Source organism: Nanorana parkeri, unplaced genomic scaffold (genome assembly GCF_000935625.1).
Source record: "Nanorana parkeri isolate BGI_ZX_2015 unplaced genomic scaffold, ASM93562v1 scaffold67, whole genome shotgun sequence".
Taxonomy (NCBI): Eukaryota; Metazoa; Chordata; class Amphibia; order Anura; family Dicroglossidae; genus Nanorana; species Nanorana parkeri.
The window spans coordinates 1,432,793-1,446,282 of record NW_017306335.1 but is presented as its reverse complement, the minus strand read 5'-3'; the positions used below and the strand labels follow the sequence as shown (position 1 = coordinate 1,446,282).

At 44.7% G+C, this 13,490-nt stretch overlaps 1 protein-coding gene across 1 annotated transcript in view; it reads left to right on the top strand.

Moving 5' to 3' along the window:
- The first annotated feature begins 8,029 nt into the window (after positions 1 to 8,029).
- NRIP2 (nuclear receptor interacting protein 2) overlaps positions 8,030 to 13,490 on the top strand; it is an 11,674-nt gene continuing 6,213 nt past the window's right edge. Inside the window, exons 1-5 of the mRNA XM_018576426.1 lie at positions 8,030 to 8,229; positions 8,783 to 8,969; positions 10,316 to 10,555; positions 12,004 to 12,086; positions 13,090 to 13,178. Coding sequence (XP_018431928.1) covers positions 8,030 to 8,229; positions 8,783 to 8,969; positions 10,316 to 10,555; positions 12,004 to 12,086; positions 13,090 to 13,178 — 799 coding nt within the window. The remainder of the gene's footprint in view (positions 8,230 to 8,782; positions 8,970 to 10,315; positions 10,556 to 12,003; positions 12,087 to 13,089; positions 13,179 to 13,490) is intronic.

The window sequence follows — 13,490 nt, the reverse complement described above, 5'->3', positions numbered from 1 at the left end:
GCGGGAGGAGTGCACACAGGGCCAGCTGGGCTTTGGTCACTGCTGGGCCTCTACATGCGGTAGTGCAGAGCCTGGCAAGCTCTGAATGTTTATCATTGTCTCCTATGGACATCCGCCCGCCTGCTGACAGAATACAGAGGACACCAGTCACACCACTGCAATGGACCATACCGGAGACAAGGCCTGGCAGCAGCAGTGTAACACTAATGGCACAGCCTACAAGCCCAGGAGGTTTGTCATTCGGCTGTTACCTTAATATTCCATGCCACCTACCTGTGCAAAAACCCTCGCCCTATAGACAATATGATGTTCTGGGCATACACAAAGTGGACCTTTCAGTGGCTTTATAAGTCTATACATTCCTAACATGACACAATATACAACAACGGTATCATTTCTCCACAAAGCGCCACCTTTTATCATTAAAAAACCCCTCCTTGATCTCCAATCAGTGACTTTGCCTAGGCTGAGATGATATCATCAGTCTGCTACAAGCAGGAGGAAGCATTTCCTCAGTCTCTTCTCCCCCAGTGATCAGTCTGCTGCAGGCAGGAGGAAGCATTTCATCGGTCTCCCCTCCCCCAGTGATCAGTCTCCTGCAGGCAGGAGGAAGCATTTCCTCAGTCTCCTTTCCCCCAATGATCAGTCTGCTGCAGGCAGGAGGAAGCATTTTCTCCTCAGACTCCTCTCCCCCAGTGATCAGTCTGCTGCAGGCAGGAGAAAACATCTCCTCAGTCTCCTCTCCCCCCGTGATCAGTCTGCTGCAGGCAGGAGAAAACATCTCCTCAGTCTCCTCTCCCCCCGTGATCAGTCTGCTGCAGGCAGGAGAAAACATCTCCTCAGTCTCCTCTCCCCCAGTGATCAGACTGCAACGTTGTAACTTTGTAGTCAGACACTGCAGCAGGGGGTAGATCGGTGTCAGACATTTGTGAGACAGACTTTTTATTTGGCTGTATCATCTCTGAGCCGGCATCTCGGTCCAGGAAGTAGATGGTGGATGATGCCTGAATAAACATGTTGCTGTCCTTTTGGAGAGAAAAGCAGATGAAGACATTGTCAGGAAATAGTATGATTTCTGTGAGCGGTAATAAAGACCTGGAAGTGTTACACTGTCACATGGACATGAACAAATACTGTATATCTGATGCCAGGTCTAATTTATTTCCAAGATAGATGAAAGTAGTCACTCGCACTCCATGATATTAAAGTCAATGCTGTTTATTGACTGAGATAACACACATCTCCTTAGCGACGTTTCGAGACCAAGTCTGCAAGTTGCGTGTATTAACATGCTTGCAGAAACGCAGTGCAAATACGTGAAGCCGGTCTTAAAGTGCACCTGTGTCCAGGCTATGAACACTATTTCCATATTCTTAACAAGCAGTATAGGCGCTTCAAAGCAAACCATCCCTGACCTCTGTAGCTGCATGCACTGTGAAGTAATTCATCCTCAAGTATCACAACAAAGTCTCTAAGTCCTGGTTCACACTGAGCGTTTTGTAGTGCTTTTTTCTGCCCTAGAAAATGCTCAAAACATCTGCTCCCCCCCAAAAAAATCCCCTTCATTCCTATGGCCCTGTTCACATCTGAGCCGTTTGTCGCAATAAACAAAACGCCTGTCGCTGGAAGAAGTACAGGAGCTTTATTTTTCGCATATTACAGCACGTTTTGGCCCCATAGACTCAATAGGAAACGCTTGGAAACGCCTGTTTGCTGTGTTTTTGAGCGGTTTTATGTGCGTTTTATGCACTTTTTCAAACTAACATCAATGAGCTACAATCTGCTCACAAAAACGCACTTTTTGCCTTATGCACATAAAACGCGCAAAAAGCGACGTCAAAAACACACATCACAAACGATCGTTAAAATGCGCAAAAACGCTGTCGCCTAGGTGTGACCCAGGCCTAAAGGGGAGATTGTTGCTTACATCAGCAGCATTGGCCAATGCAATCCAAACAGAAGAACAAAGCCATTGGCACTATTTCCAGAGGCTTCAGGTCACAGCAATAGGACACGTTACTTGCCTGATCCTCGGTCAGCGCTCACCTCCACTCTGGCTGTAGAATGTCCACATGTCTAATACAAGTCAATGGACCTGCATAGGACGTGATGATGTCAGCGGTCCTTAGACCACTGGCGCCCGGGAGAGAAGAGGCTGTGGGAACTTGTCTAGCAGCCTGGCAGGATCGAGGATCAGGTGAGTAAATCTGCTTGATTTGACCACCCTATACAAAATGAGCACCTAACCCTTGCAGTGCATGGCTAGCCCCAGTGCAAAGGTAAGTTTTTAAAATTCCTGGAGTTCTTCTTTAAATTAGAAGGCTGTCAGTCTGCAAACTTGCTACTGCCACAGAAAGCAATGGAGCTGTGATTTCAGTGCCTCTGTTGAGAATTTTAAGGATGAATGTTTCCACACTGTTTATAGCTACAGAGGTGCATCAAGGTGTATGGTAAAGTACTGTTACTGCTTGTGGATGAAAAATCACTGGCGCCAAACAACCGTGGCAACTCTCAAACCCAGCTTCAAACACAGAGGGGCAGCTCCTCACAGTAAGGGCAAACCGGTTATCTAGAAAAACAGAGCAAAAGGAGCGCCTCCGTAGTGTAAAACTGATTTAATAAAGGTAAAATACAGTTGGAAATGTACCTACAAACGTCTGTTAAAAACGAGCATTGAATAAAACGCTGTAGGTTCTGAGGAAAGGGGTTTAACCTCTGAAACGCGTCAACCGGAGGAAGATCAGTGTTTAGATGGCCTTGGCTTAAACACTTATTCTTCTGATTTCTCTACTTCGTTCCCTCGTTTGTCCATCTTGATCCTCTGGAGACCGTTCTATTCATTGCTCGTTTTTAACAGACGTTTGTAATTACATTTCCAACTGTATTTTACCTTTATTAGATCAGTATTACACTATGGAGGCGCTCCTTTTGCTCTGTTTTTCTAGATAACTGTTACTGCTTGTTCAGAATATGTAAATACATTAATGTGCGTAGTCTGGGGACAGGTTTGTCTTTTCCGCACGTCAATGCAGGTACACAGGTAAGATGACGCTGGTTCACCTCTGTGCTCTCCATTGACATCTGGCGTCCATGATTTGATGCATGGTAATGTATTGAGGAGAATGGCAGCACGTGGAAATGAATGAACATACACACATGGAAAGATGTGAATCCAGCCTGATCAGCATGTCATTGGCTGATGGATGCCCCTAAAATTCTACAGTGACCATTCAAGGTGAGTTTAATGGTCAGTGAGGTCTGCATAGACGTAGTACTGCCCGGTCTGGGAATCTCCAGTCTGTTGGTCATAATATAGATCCAGAACCAAACATTTGGGTCTTTAGAATCCTCCTGACATTTCTGTGACTCAATGGCGTCAGTCTGGAGTTCTGGACAAACTCACTTTCACAGAACCATCCGAGGAGCGTCAGTACACGGTACAAGTAAACACCACCAGCAGGCGGTATATATAGAGAGGCGGTCTGTGTTTATTATTAGCCGTCTGTTCCTGTCTTACGCGGAGCGTGGGAATAACCTTCCCCCTAAACTTTCTGCAGATGGATCTAAATATTTGAGAGAGTCCAGAATCCCGTGACGGGGCTTGGCCTATGTTCCTGAAGGGTTCTGTAGATTAACTCCTCATGACAAACCCTCCTGAAGTGTCACCACGTATATCAGGTCTGAAAGAAGCTTGTGTTTTTTCTTTTTCTAAAGTGGTACAAAATGTTTAATACAAGCGGAGTAAATACCTGAATGTGACCTGGTATCAGCTTCTTGCAGGCCCTGTACAGCAGGGCTGGAGTGTTAAAGAAATAAGCTGTACATGGAGCCAATCAGTTCATGTGATGATAAGGAATATGCTGGTAGGAGGAGAGAGCAGAGTGACAGAGAGTTGAGCCCATCAATGTGCTGCTTCTCCTTTCACTGTCCAATCACAGACAGGGGCGGGTCCAGGACAAGATAGGCTCAGCAGCAGTGGGTTGAATGATGCTTGTCAAAAGTCTGAAGACATCTAGTGTCAGAAAATAAGTAGTGCCGGGGAAATCTCTGGACTGAAGGTGAATATTGCTGTGAATTTGGTTTTGTTTTCTCTTGTAATGAGCTATTCATTTTTATCTTGTTCTGCTTCAAAGTGTATGCAGAGCTTTTTTGTTATTTTTGGATAGAGTACAGAAGAGTTAAAACTAGACGTGCATCGAAATTGAATTTTCAGACCGAAACTGAAAATAAAAAAATTGTCAGGCCGAAACTGTAACCGAAACTGATTTTTGTTTCTAACCTTTTTAAAATGTTTTTTAATAATTTATTTTTAGTTTTTTTTTCACTTTACTAAAGAGACCCCTGATATTTCCCTTTTCAGAGCACTTGCAGAGCACTTCCTGTTCATGCATAATTGGGGACACAGTATACCTGCTATATCCTCAATTATTTACAAATACTCGGCGATCAGCTGATTGTTGAGTGCTTGTAACCGCTCTCCATCCTGATGCTTTCGGCTGTCACAGGAGGCCGATCGGGGAGGTGCAGGAGGAGAGCTCGGCCTCATGTGACACCGCCTCTGACTGTGCTCTCCTCCCCGCCCTGCTCGGCCTCCTGAGCGTTTCTCTCCTCCCCGCTGGACGCTGCTGTGTATCAGAGGGGACAAAACGCAGCGCCCAGCAAGGAGGAGAGAACCCACGGCAGCACCACAATTTCGGCTGAAAAATGGTAGTTTCTGCATTTTGAACGATATGGTTCTGCGGCTGAAATTTCGGTGCATCCCTAGTTAAAACCCCAGTCAATTTATTCGTTTGTAGTCTGTTTCCCTCTGGGGGGATTTCCTTTTAATCCCTGTCCAGGAGGCACAGCAGTGTGGGGGAATCTCTGCAAAGCAGTGGCTCTACAAGCTGTAGCGATCTGTGTCAGTGGGGACAGATTGTCGATTACAGCCTGTAAGGAGAGCCCTCCGACAGTCTGTGAGCTCCCCCCCCTGCAGTCTACTCCCCTCTCCGCGGCGTCTGCGATCGTCTTCATTCCAGCAGCTGACCACAATAGCCAGCCTGCTATTGGTTCTTTTAAATTGCAGTAGCCAATAACAGGCTGGCTATTGCACCCACATACTGTCAGCTGTCAATCAACAGAGGTGGACCTGATAAAAAACTTCAGGTCCCTCCTCTGCTGATTGACAGTAGGCAGTGGGTGGGTGCAGTAGCCAGCCTGTTATTGGCTATTGCAATTTGAAATATTGACTATGTTCCTTTAAAAACTTTCCAGTTAGTCCATTTCCTGATGATTCGGCAGACTCTCAGCTCCATACGCAGCAGCTGGGTTTTTGCAAGGCTGTAGATTGTTCTGTAGCATCTGTTGGGCATGTGTCTTTTTTTCAACGTAACTATGTAAGGCAAAAATAGTGTTCTAATAAACGTCACAATTGTTTATGATACACAGTGCACAGAGCGAACATTCACTCAGGGTTCACATATACTTTAACGTTCTAGGTGAGACCAGTAATGGGCGCCTGAGAGCATTTCTAGTTCTCAGATTCAACTCATATGATCATGGTGACAGATATGACATTGGTTTGTTTACAAACAATGCTGCCGCCTCATGATGTCACAGTGCCTGGCACAGAACGGGGCACAGTGACAGCTGAAGCCAGCACAATGTTAAAAGAATATAAAAAATATGACCGTTTGTATGTTACATACTTTTGGTTTGCTATCTAATTACAATTGTTTTTTTTTCATTTGTCAAACGTGAGGTATTTCTTAAACAGTACACAAAAAAAAGCCTTATAGGTCCCTGGAGACACATTATTTAGGTGTGTGAATTATTCATAGGCTATTCATAGGCAGGTGAATTATTCATAGGCTTATTGGCATGCGCACGTTAACAGATGCGTACTGACGATGATAAATGTGGCCTGGACATCCAGGCTGCAATAACCCCTGGAAACAAAAGGGTTAAACCTTTTTCCCTGCAGAGTCCAGACACATAGCACCCAACCTCACACACCATGAAAATCTTTTTTTTTTTGTCTATATGTATCAGTATATATTAAATTCTGTCAGTAAAATTATTTTCTACGTTTAGCCCCCGTTCACACCTGAGCGGTTTGTCGCATGATTCCTGAAGCGCGACAATGCTCCACATGTAAGGATCCAATTTTGTGTTGCATGGAAAAATAAATGAGCTTATTTTTGGGCAGAATTGGCCATTTTGGGGCCTACAGACTTTAAGGCCTGTTTCACACCTCAGCGTTCCTGCTTTTTTTATGCGCATTTTATGTTGCACATTTTATGCACGCTTTTATGCGCATACGGCAAAAAGCGAATTTTTTTAATCAGATTGTAGCTCATTGATGTTAATGAGAAAAAGTGCATAAAACGCACATAAAATGTGCAAAAATACAGCAAATGGGTGTTTTCAAGTGTTTCCTATTGAGTCTATGGGGCCAAAACAAGCTATAATATGCCAGAAAAAAGCTCCTGTACTTTTTCCAGCGACAGGCGTTTTGCTTATTCCGACAAAGCGTTCAGATGTAAACAGGGCCATAGGAATGAATTGGATTTTTGGGGGGGCAGTTTTTTTTAGGGTTTTTTAGACCCCGTTCACATTGAGCGATTTATCGCGCGGTAATTCCCGCGATATCGCGGCAAATTACCGCGCGATATCGCGCTCCAATGCAATCCAATGGGGCAAAGGGTCCTGCTGTCGCGGGTCGTGTGTCGCTACAGCAGGACCCTTTTTGGAGCGGATTTAGCCGCGATTCAAGCTTGCTCAATGCAAGCTTGAACGCGACATCGCGCGGCAAATCTCGCGATGTCGCGCAATATGCAAATCGCGCGACAAACGCGCGATTTGCATATGGCGCAGTGGGTACGGGGCCTTAGGGGAGAAAGAGCGCTACGAAATGCTCAGTGTGAACCAGGACTAATGGGCACGTAACCCACGTTTTTCTTACAATTTTGTGCCTTACAACCGTCTCCTCCTAGTATTAGGCTTTCCATTGGCTAACACAAAAAAAACACTGAAGCCTGAAAATGTGAAAATCCCAAATATAACCTTGAAAACCACCTGGAAACACTCCGATGTCAATGGAGCGTGATAAATTCATTTGTCCGTTTTGTTTCATTGATACATAATAACACACTGGAGATAAAGCTGTCAGTAAATGTTTACCAATCCGTCAGTAAAAAACAGATTTGTGCAATTCTGCGGCTTCCGTGTCACTGGTCACGTACGCTGTCAGAAACTGTATTTAAAGCTGTCAGTAGAAAAAACAAAGAATGAAATTCCTGTTTTCCATACCTGCAGATTATTTTCAGTTTCTGTGTTTTTATGTAACACAACAAACACAACCACTGCACCCAACTGTCAGTAAATGTTTATAAGCAGGATATCTGAAATAAATAAAAGATTCAAACACATTCGATGCTGTGCGATTATTGGCCTCCTGCGGTCTGTGTGTCTGCGCTCCGCATAACAATGCGTTGGGGACAAGTGCTAGCTGTCATCAAACATTTATATATCTGTCAGTAAAAAAAGATATAGCCAATGTTCTTGCTGCCCTGCAGATTAAAATGTGCATCCTTTTTGTTTTTTCCTCCACTCCGTTCAGCTAGGATTTAGTGCTCTGCGCATACAGACTTGCTAGGATGTGATGCTTTTGCAGAAGTAGCTGGCAGAGGAGATAGGGACCCATTAAACTGCGTTACATTACAGGACTGTACGTGAAACCTGTGCAATGGGGGGAGATTGGAGGGGAGGGGGGAGAGAGAACATTGGTAGAGGATGGATAGCTTGGGAAGGAGGAGGCAGACGAAGGGGAATCACTGCAGAGCAAGAGGCAGAGGAGGAGGGGAATTAACAGAGGAATCCCCCAGAATACAGACACACATCAGAAGGATTGGATACAGGCAGTTCGGGGCGCACACACTGCAAGATAGCAATAAGAAGAGAGCAGGTAGGGGGAGGGGGGGGGGGCGCAGACCATCCGCAGAGGGTCCCCCGATTTGCACTATAAGCTGTTGGAAGCCCCCCAGTGGGGATGGCAGAAGATGCCAAAATCAGGGGGTCCCCGAGAAAAGATCAAGGCTTGAGGGGTGCAGCTATCCTGCACCAACAAAGGCGCCTCAAACAAGCCACCCAGTTTGTTCACAAGGATTCTGCAGATCTGCTGCCACTGGATGGACAGTATCGAGATGCGTCACTGTTAAAATATTCGCTTGAATACGTGCGAACAGCATTGTGAGGGTTTTATATCCAGTGTGCCCCGTCAGTGCTGAACAGGTCTGACCAGAGGTGACAAGGCAATTTCTGTATGACACTCTGGCGAAGGTTTGGCGAGCACAAACGACAATCGCAGCATAAGAAAACAATGGCTCCTGAAAATCAGGAGTAATTGGACAAAAAGATTTTCCAATTTGTCAGTAGATTATTCTTGATAATGGTTATTGATACAAGTGATCATTTTAGTGTAAAAGGGTGATGGAATGATAGCAGCTAATACTGTTCAAGATACAGAAAAAAGCGACCAATCAACCGACTACTGCATAGAAAGATGGCAAAATATATGTTACTATTATTTGTTACTTCCTGTTATTCTAATAATGCAAAGACATCGAGTCTTCAAAGAATCCTACAAATAAATAGTCCCGGTATTGCCCAACTAAAGGATGCATGAAGAGGAACATTCACTGAATGCAGCAGAAAAGGGACTGCTAGGGGGTGTCACTGAAAATCACAGGATACAGCAAAAAGGGAGTTCTCAGGGGTGTCACTTTCAGTCCACTGAATGCAGGAAGAAAGGAGTGTTCAGGGGTATCACTGTCAGTCTACTGGATGTGGGAAAAAAGAGGTGCTCAGGGGTGTCACTGTCCGTCCACTGGATACAGGAAAAAGTGGAGTGCTGGATAGACGAAAAAGAGGAGTGCTCAGGGGTGTCACTGTCCGTCCACTGGATACAGGAGAAAGAGGAGTGCTCAGGGGTATCACTGTCAGTCCACTGGATGTAGGAAAAAGACTAGTGCTCAGGGGTGTCACTGTCAGTCCACTGGATACAGGAGAAAGAGGAGTGCTCAGGGGTATCACTGTCAGTCCACTGGATGTAGGAAAAAGAGTAGTGCTCAGGGGTGTCACTGTCAGTCCACTGGATACAGGAAAAAGAGGAGTGCTCAGGGGTGTCACTGTCAGTCCACTGGATGCAGGAGAAAGGGAGTGCTCAGGGGTGTCACTGTCAGTCCACTGGATACAGGAAAAAGAGGAGTGCTCAGGGGTGTCACTGTCAGTCCACTGGATACAGGAAAAAGAGGAGTGCTCAGGGGTGTCACTGTCAGTCCACTGGATGCAGGAGAAAGGGAGTGCTCAGGGGTGTCACTGTCAGTCCACTGGATACAGGAAAAAGAGGAGTGCTCAGGGGTGTCACTGTCAGTCCACACTCTGCAGTGCTGCGGGTGACAGCAGGCTTACAAACATTCCTGCTTACACTTACAGAAGGGGACGAGGCCGGTTTGCTAATCCAAAGCCTATTCTTCTTCCTCAGTGAGCAGCCCACAAGGACAGTGCCATCCATTACCTGGCAGCCATCCTGCATGAGTAACACAGAACTGACAATCTTCTAATTGCTGTACGAATGGCCTGGTTGGCATCACTGTGTAGATTGCTGGGTGATGTACAGAATGCTTCGCACTCATTGCCAGACTGCCATCAAATGAATATTCTCTGCGTCATCTTCATGTGACAAACACTCGAATGTTACTCAAATGCAGGAAAGTAAAAAATAATTTTTTATGAGTTTCACTGACTGACAGTCTTTATATTTCCGTGTTTTGTATGGACTGTCCATTTTTCTGGACGGTTGATAACCTGGGGTAGGGGGCTCATCGTCTCACCAATTTCAGTATCAGCATCAGGATACAGATCCAGGTCATTGAGAAGATTAGAAGATCTTTAAGGTTTTTACTGCAATCTGGGGCTCTACTAGAGAGATTTCCCCTCACTTCCTGTCCCGGTGACAACAGTTTCACCAGGCAGGAAGTGAGAGAAAATCTGCAATATGGACACAGACAGCAGTATAAATCTGACGGGATTCTGGCCTTCCTCTGCTCTACTAAAAGAAAAAAACAAAGGTTTAGTTTTATAATCATTACATTCTATAGAAAATATTAATTGTTTAGATAAATGTTTCTTGCTAGTGACAGATGAGGATTGTCTGTGTGTAGGGGGTCACAGTCCTCTTAATAAGGTGATAGATTACTAAATTGTACACTGTAAAGGGAAATTGAACTCTGTGTGGTATCACTGCTGACGGGGGGCTCTTTTTTTCTGAATACAGCAACCTTACAGTGTGATCCAGAGGCGTCTTCTAGGCGGAAGCCCCATTAAAGAGACCAGCAGCTTGGCAAAATCTCTCCACCTCTGTAACCTAGAGGTGCAATCTACCAACGATTCAACCGAAGTAGAAGCGAGGATAGAGGAAGACTCCGATAGTGTCCAGGACCAGCCAACAGCTCCCAACACCTCTAAGGAGACTCCGGGGAGCTGGGCACAATGCAGCCTGGTGATCAGCTGTAAGGTGAGACACACAGGACACAATTCACACAAACGCACAACAGTAGCAATCTACAAAAGAGCCCTGGGGCCATGCTAAAAACAAAAAATGAAACAAAATTCTGACATTTAATGTCAGAATTCTGTGTTTAAAAATCAGAATTCTGTGTTTAAAATTCTGACTTTCGAACTCAGAATTCTGACTTTAAATGTCAGAATTCTGACTTTTAATCTCAGAATTCTCACTTAAAAAAATTAGAATTTTGACTTTCAATCTTAGAATTTTAACTTTAAAAGTCAGAATTCTGAACTTGAATGTCAGAATTGTGAGATTAAAAGTCAGAATTATGAGTTTCAAACTCAGAATTCTATACACAGAATTCTGAATTTTAATCTCAGAATTCTGACTTTTAATCTCAGAATTTTGACTTTCAGTCTCAGAATTCTGACTTTCAAACACAGAATTCTGGCTTTTTTACAGCATGACGCTTTTAAATACAGAATTCTGACATTAAAAGTCCGAATTTTGTTTCTTTTTTTCGGGCTCTTCTGTACACCAGCTCTTCCAGGGCTTTTCCGTACACCAGCATCCCCGCTGGGATATTTATTGCCTAACTTCATTCGATTTTTCTATGGCTTTGGATAGAGGAAAAAAGACTTACACTTTGTATCTTTATTTCATTTTTTTTGGTCTGTGACCTTATCAGAGGGACCATCCCTCACTTCCTGTCCCTGTGACACCCATAGTAGAAATGGGGAACTGGGCGTCACCAAGACAGGAAAACAGCTAAAAGTTTCCCAGCACACTCGCCAGCCAGCATGCAAAAAAACCTTGTCTCATCGCTAAGGTTAAAAACCAAGACAGGAAAGGCACAGACAGTAATAAAAAAACATTGCCAGAAAACCTATCCCTTCTTTACTCTCCTAAATCTATGATACTACTAAAACTATAACTTCCATACATCTTAACAGGAAGCGAGTAGAAATCCACAGGTGGCAGTAAAAACATGGCAGAGGCTGTAACCTTTCTACGTTCCATCAACAACTAAATAAGAGGTTTTGGCTGTAGCTGGGTTTGAACTAGAAATCCCACTCAACACAGGAACAACTAGAGATTTTAAAGAGTCAGTCCACTTCAACTTCAACTTTGGTTATAAGTGGAGCTTGTTGGGCTGAGCATGTTGGGCTGAGTCACCCTCTGGCTTCTTATATGTCCTGGATACTCCAACTGTGAGACCCCCCTGCTATAATTCCCGGCTCTGCTCCTGTCCATATGAGGGATTTGGGTGTCCCCGCCTTTGTGTGCTCCAGCTCCTCGTGCTCCATTCTCCATAATAGTTGCAGGGGTTCAGACTAGATTTAGAATGATGGAAGTTTGCAGTTTTCTAGGCTCTGCTATCTAAGCTGCTCTTATAACAAAGTTATAACGCACATGATCTATGTCTGATGTTAAATCTTCTTCTCTTCTCACAGGTGTGCACACAGGAAGTCTCTTGTAAGCTGTCTATTGAACGTTATGAGAACCTTATCTCCAGGCCGTGTGTACAAAGACTGGGGTAAGATGGGGTCCCAAATCCTAGCAGCCTAGTCCCTTTCCTTAGGCCAAGAGGTTGATCTGCATGCATGTCCCCTCTGTATACTCACCAAGCATGAGCAGCTGCTCATGCTTTTACATAGGCCACGAATACAGCAAATTTTATACAGCATGATGTGATTAGCAGGTGGTGGCGCTTGCCAAAGCGACCATTGAAAATAAGAGGACCACACTTGCCAAAGTAACCATTGAAATTGATAGGACCACACTGCAAACAAGGGGATATGGGATTGCAGTATGGCATTGCAATAGGAAATTCCCATTTGGATTTAAAAAATGGCATTCAGGAGTTGGCACTTCTCTAATGCCCTCTGATAAAAGTGATCCACCAAGCAAACAAATACGGAGTATACTGTATATAGATCTTTCCCTAGAATTGTTTACAAACAAACATTTTAGATACATTGGAGCAATTGAATTATTTTGCCTTTAATCAACCTTTTTGCTTTCTAATATACAGGGCAGTATTACAGATAGAAATCTATTGGTGTCCTTTCCCAATGCAGACTCTACATTAATGTTCTCCGGCCGAGAGAATGTTGCCCCTACTTTCCATTTTAGAATTAGGAGTGTGTGCCTGTGCATGCTCCTAGTTCTCAGATTGTCCTGATGGAATTATTCAGCATGGTTACCATAACATCAACGTGTGATCATCAGACAGCCAATCACGGTGATCACGTGAGCTTTTTTTTAAATTAACAAACCAACCTAACGGCTTCAATTAGAACAGGGGAGGGTAACTCCGGCCCTCCAGCTGTGCTTTAACTACAAATCCCAACAAGCCGCTGCCTCTGGGAGTCATGCCTCTGCGACTTCTTCTGCAATTGGAAAGATGCCATTGTAGGTAGTCGTCCCAGAATTTCACAGATCCTCAGACATGGCTGGGAATCCGGTTATGTGCATGTGGAAATCTTCTCACCCTTATCTATCATGCAGTTTTATGGCATTAACTGTTTCATTTTCAGGCTGCAGATGCTGAGTGACCCTCAGGGGAGGGTGACAGTGGACATCGAAGTTGGGAACGAGAAACTGACAAGCAGCGCTGTGATTGTTGGTAAGATAAAGACAGATCCCAGCAGGGGACACGTCACAAACATGGAACGATCACACGGGGCACTATGACATTACAGAGGAACACAAACCAGGATAAATGTCGGGGGTCCGAGCAGTGGCGTCACAAGGGGGGTGCGACCCGCACCCAGGTGCCACCATTGGAGGGGTGACACCAAAATGACTAACAGTCATTTTGGTGTCACCCCCTATGAAAAGTCGGGCACTCGTTTACAGATGGACGTCCATCACCAAGATGCAAGCGTCAATAAGACAACTGCGCACGCGCGATGACGTCACGGCGGGGGGTGTCATG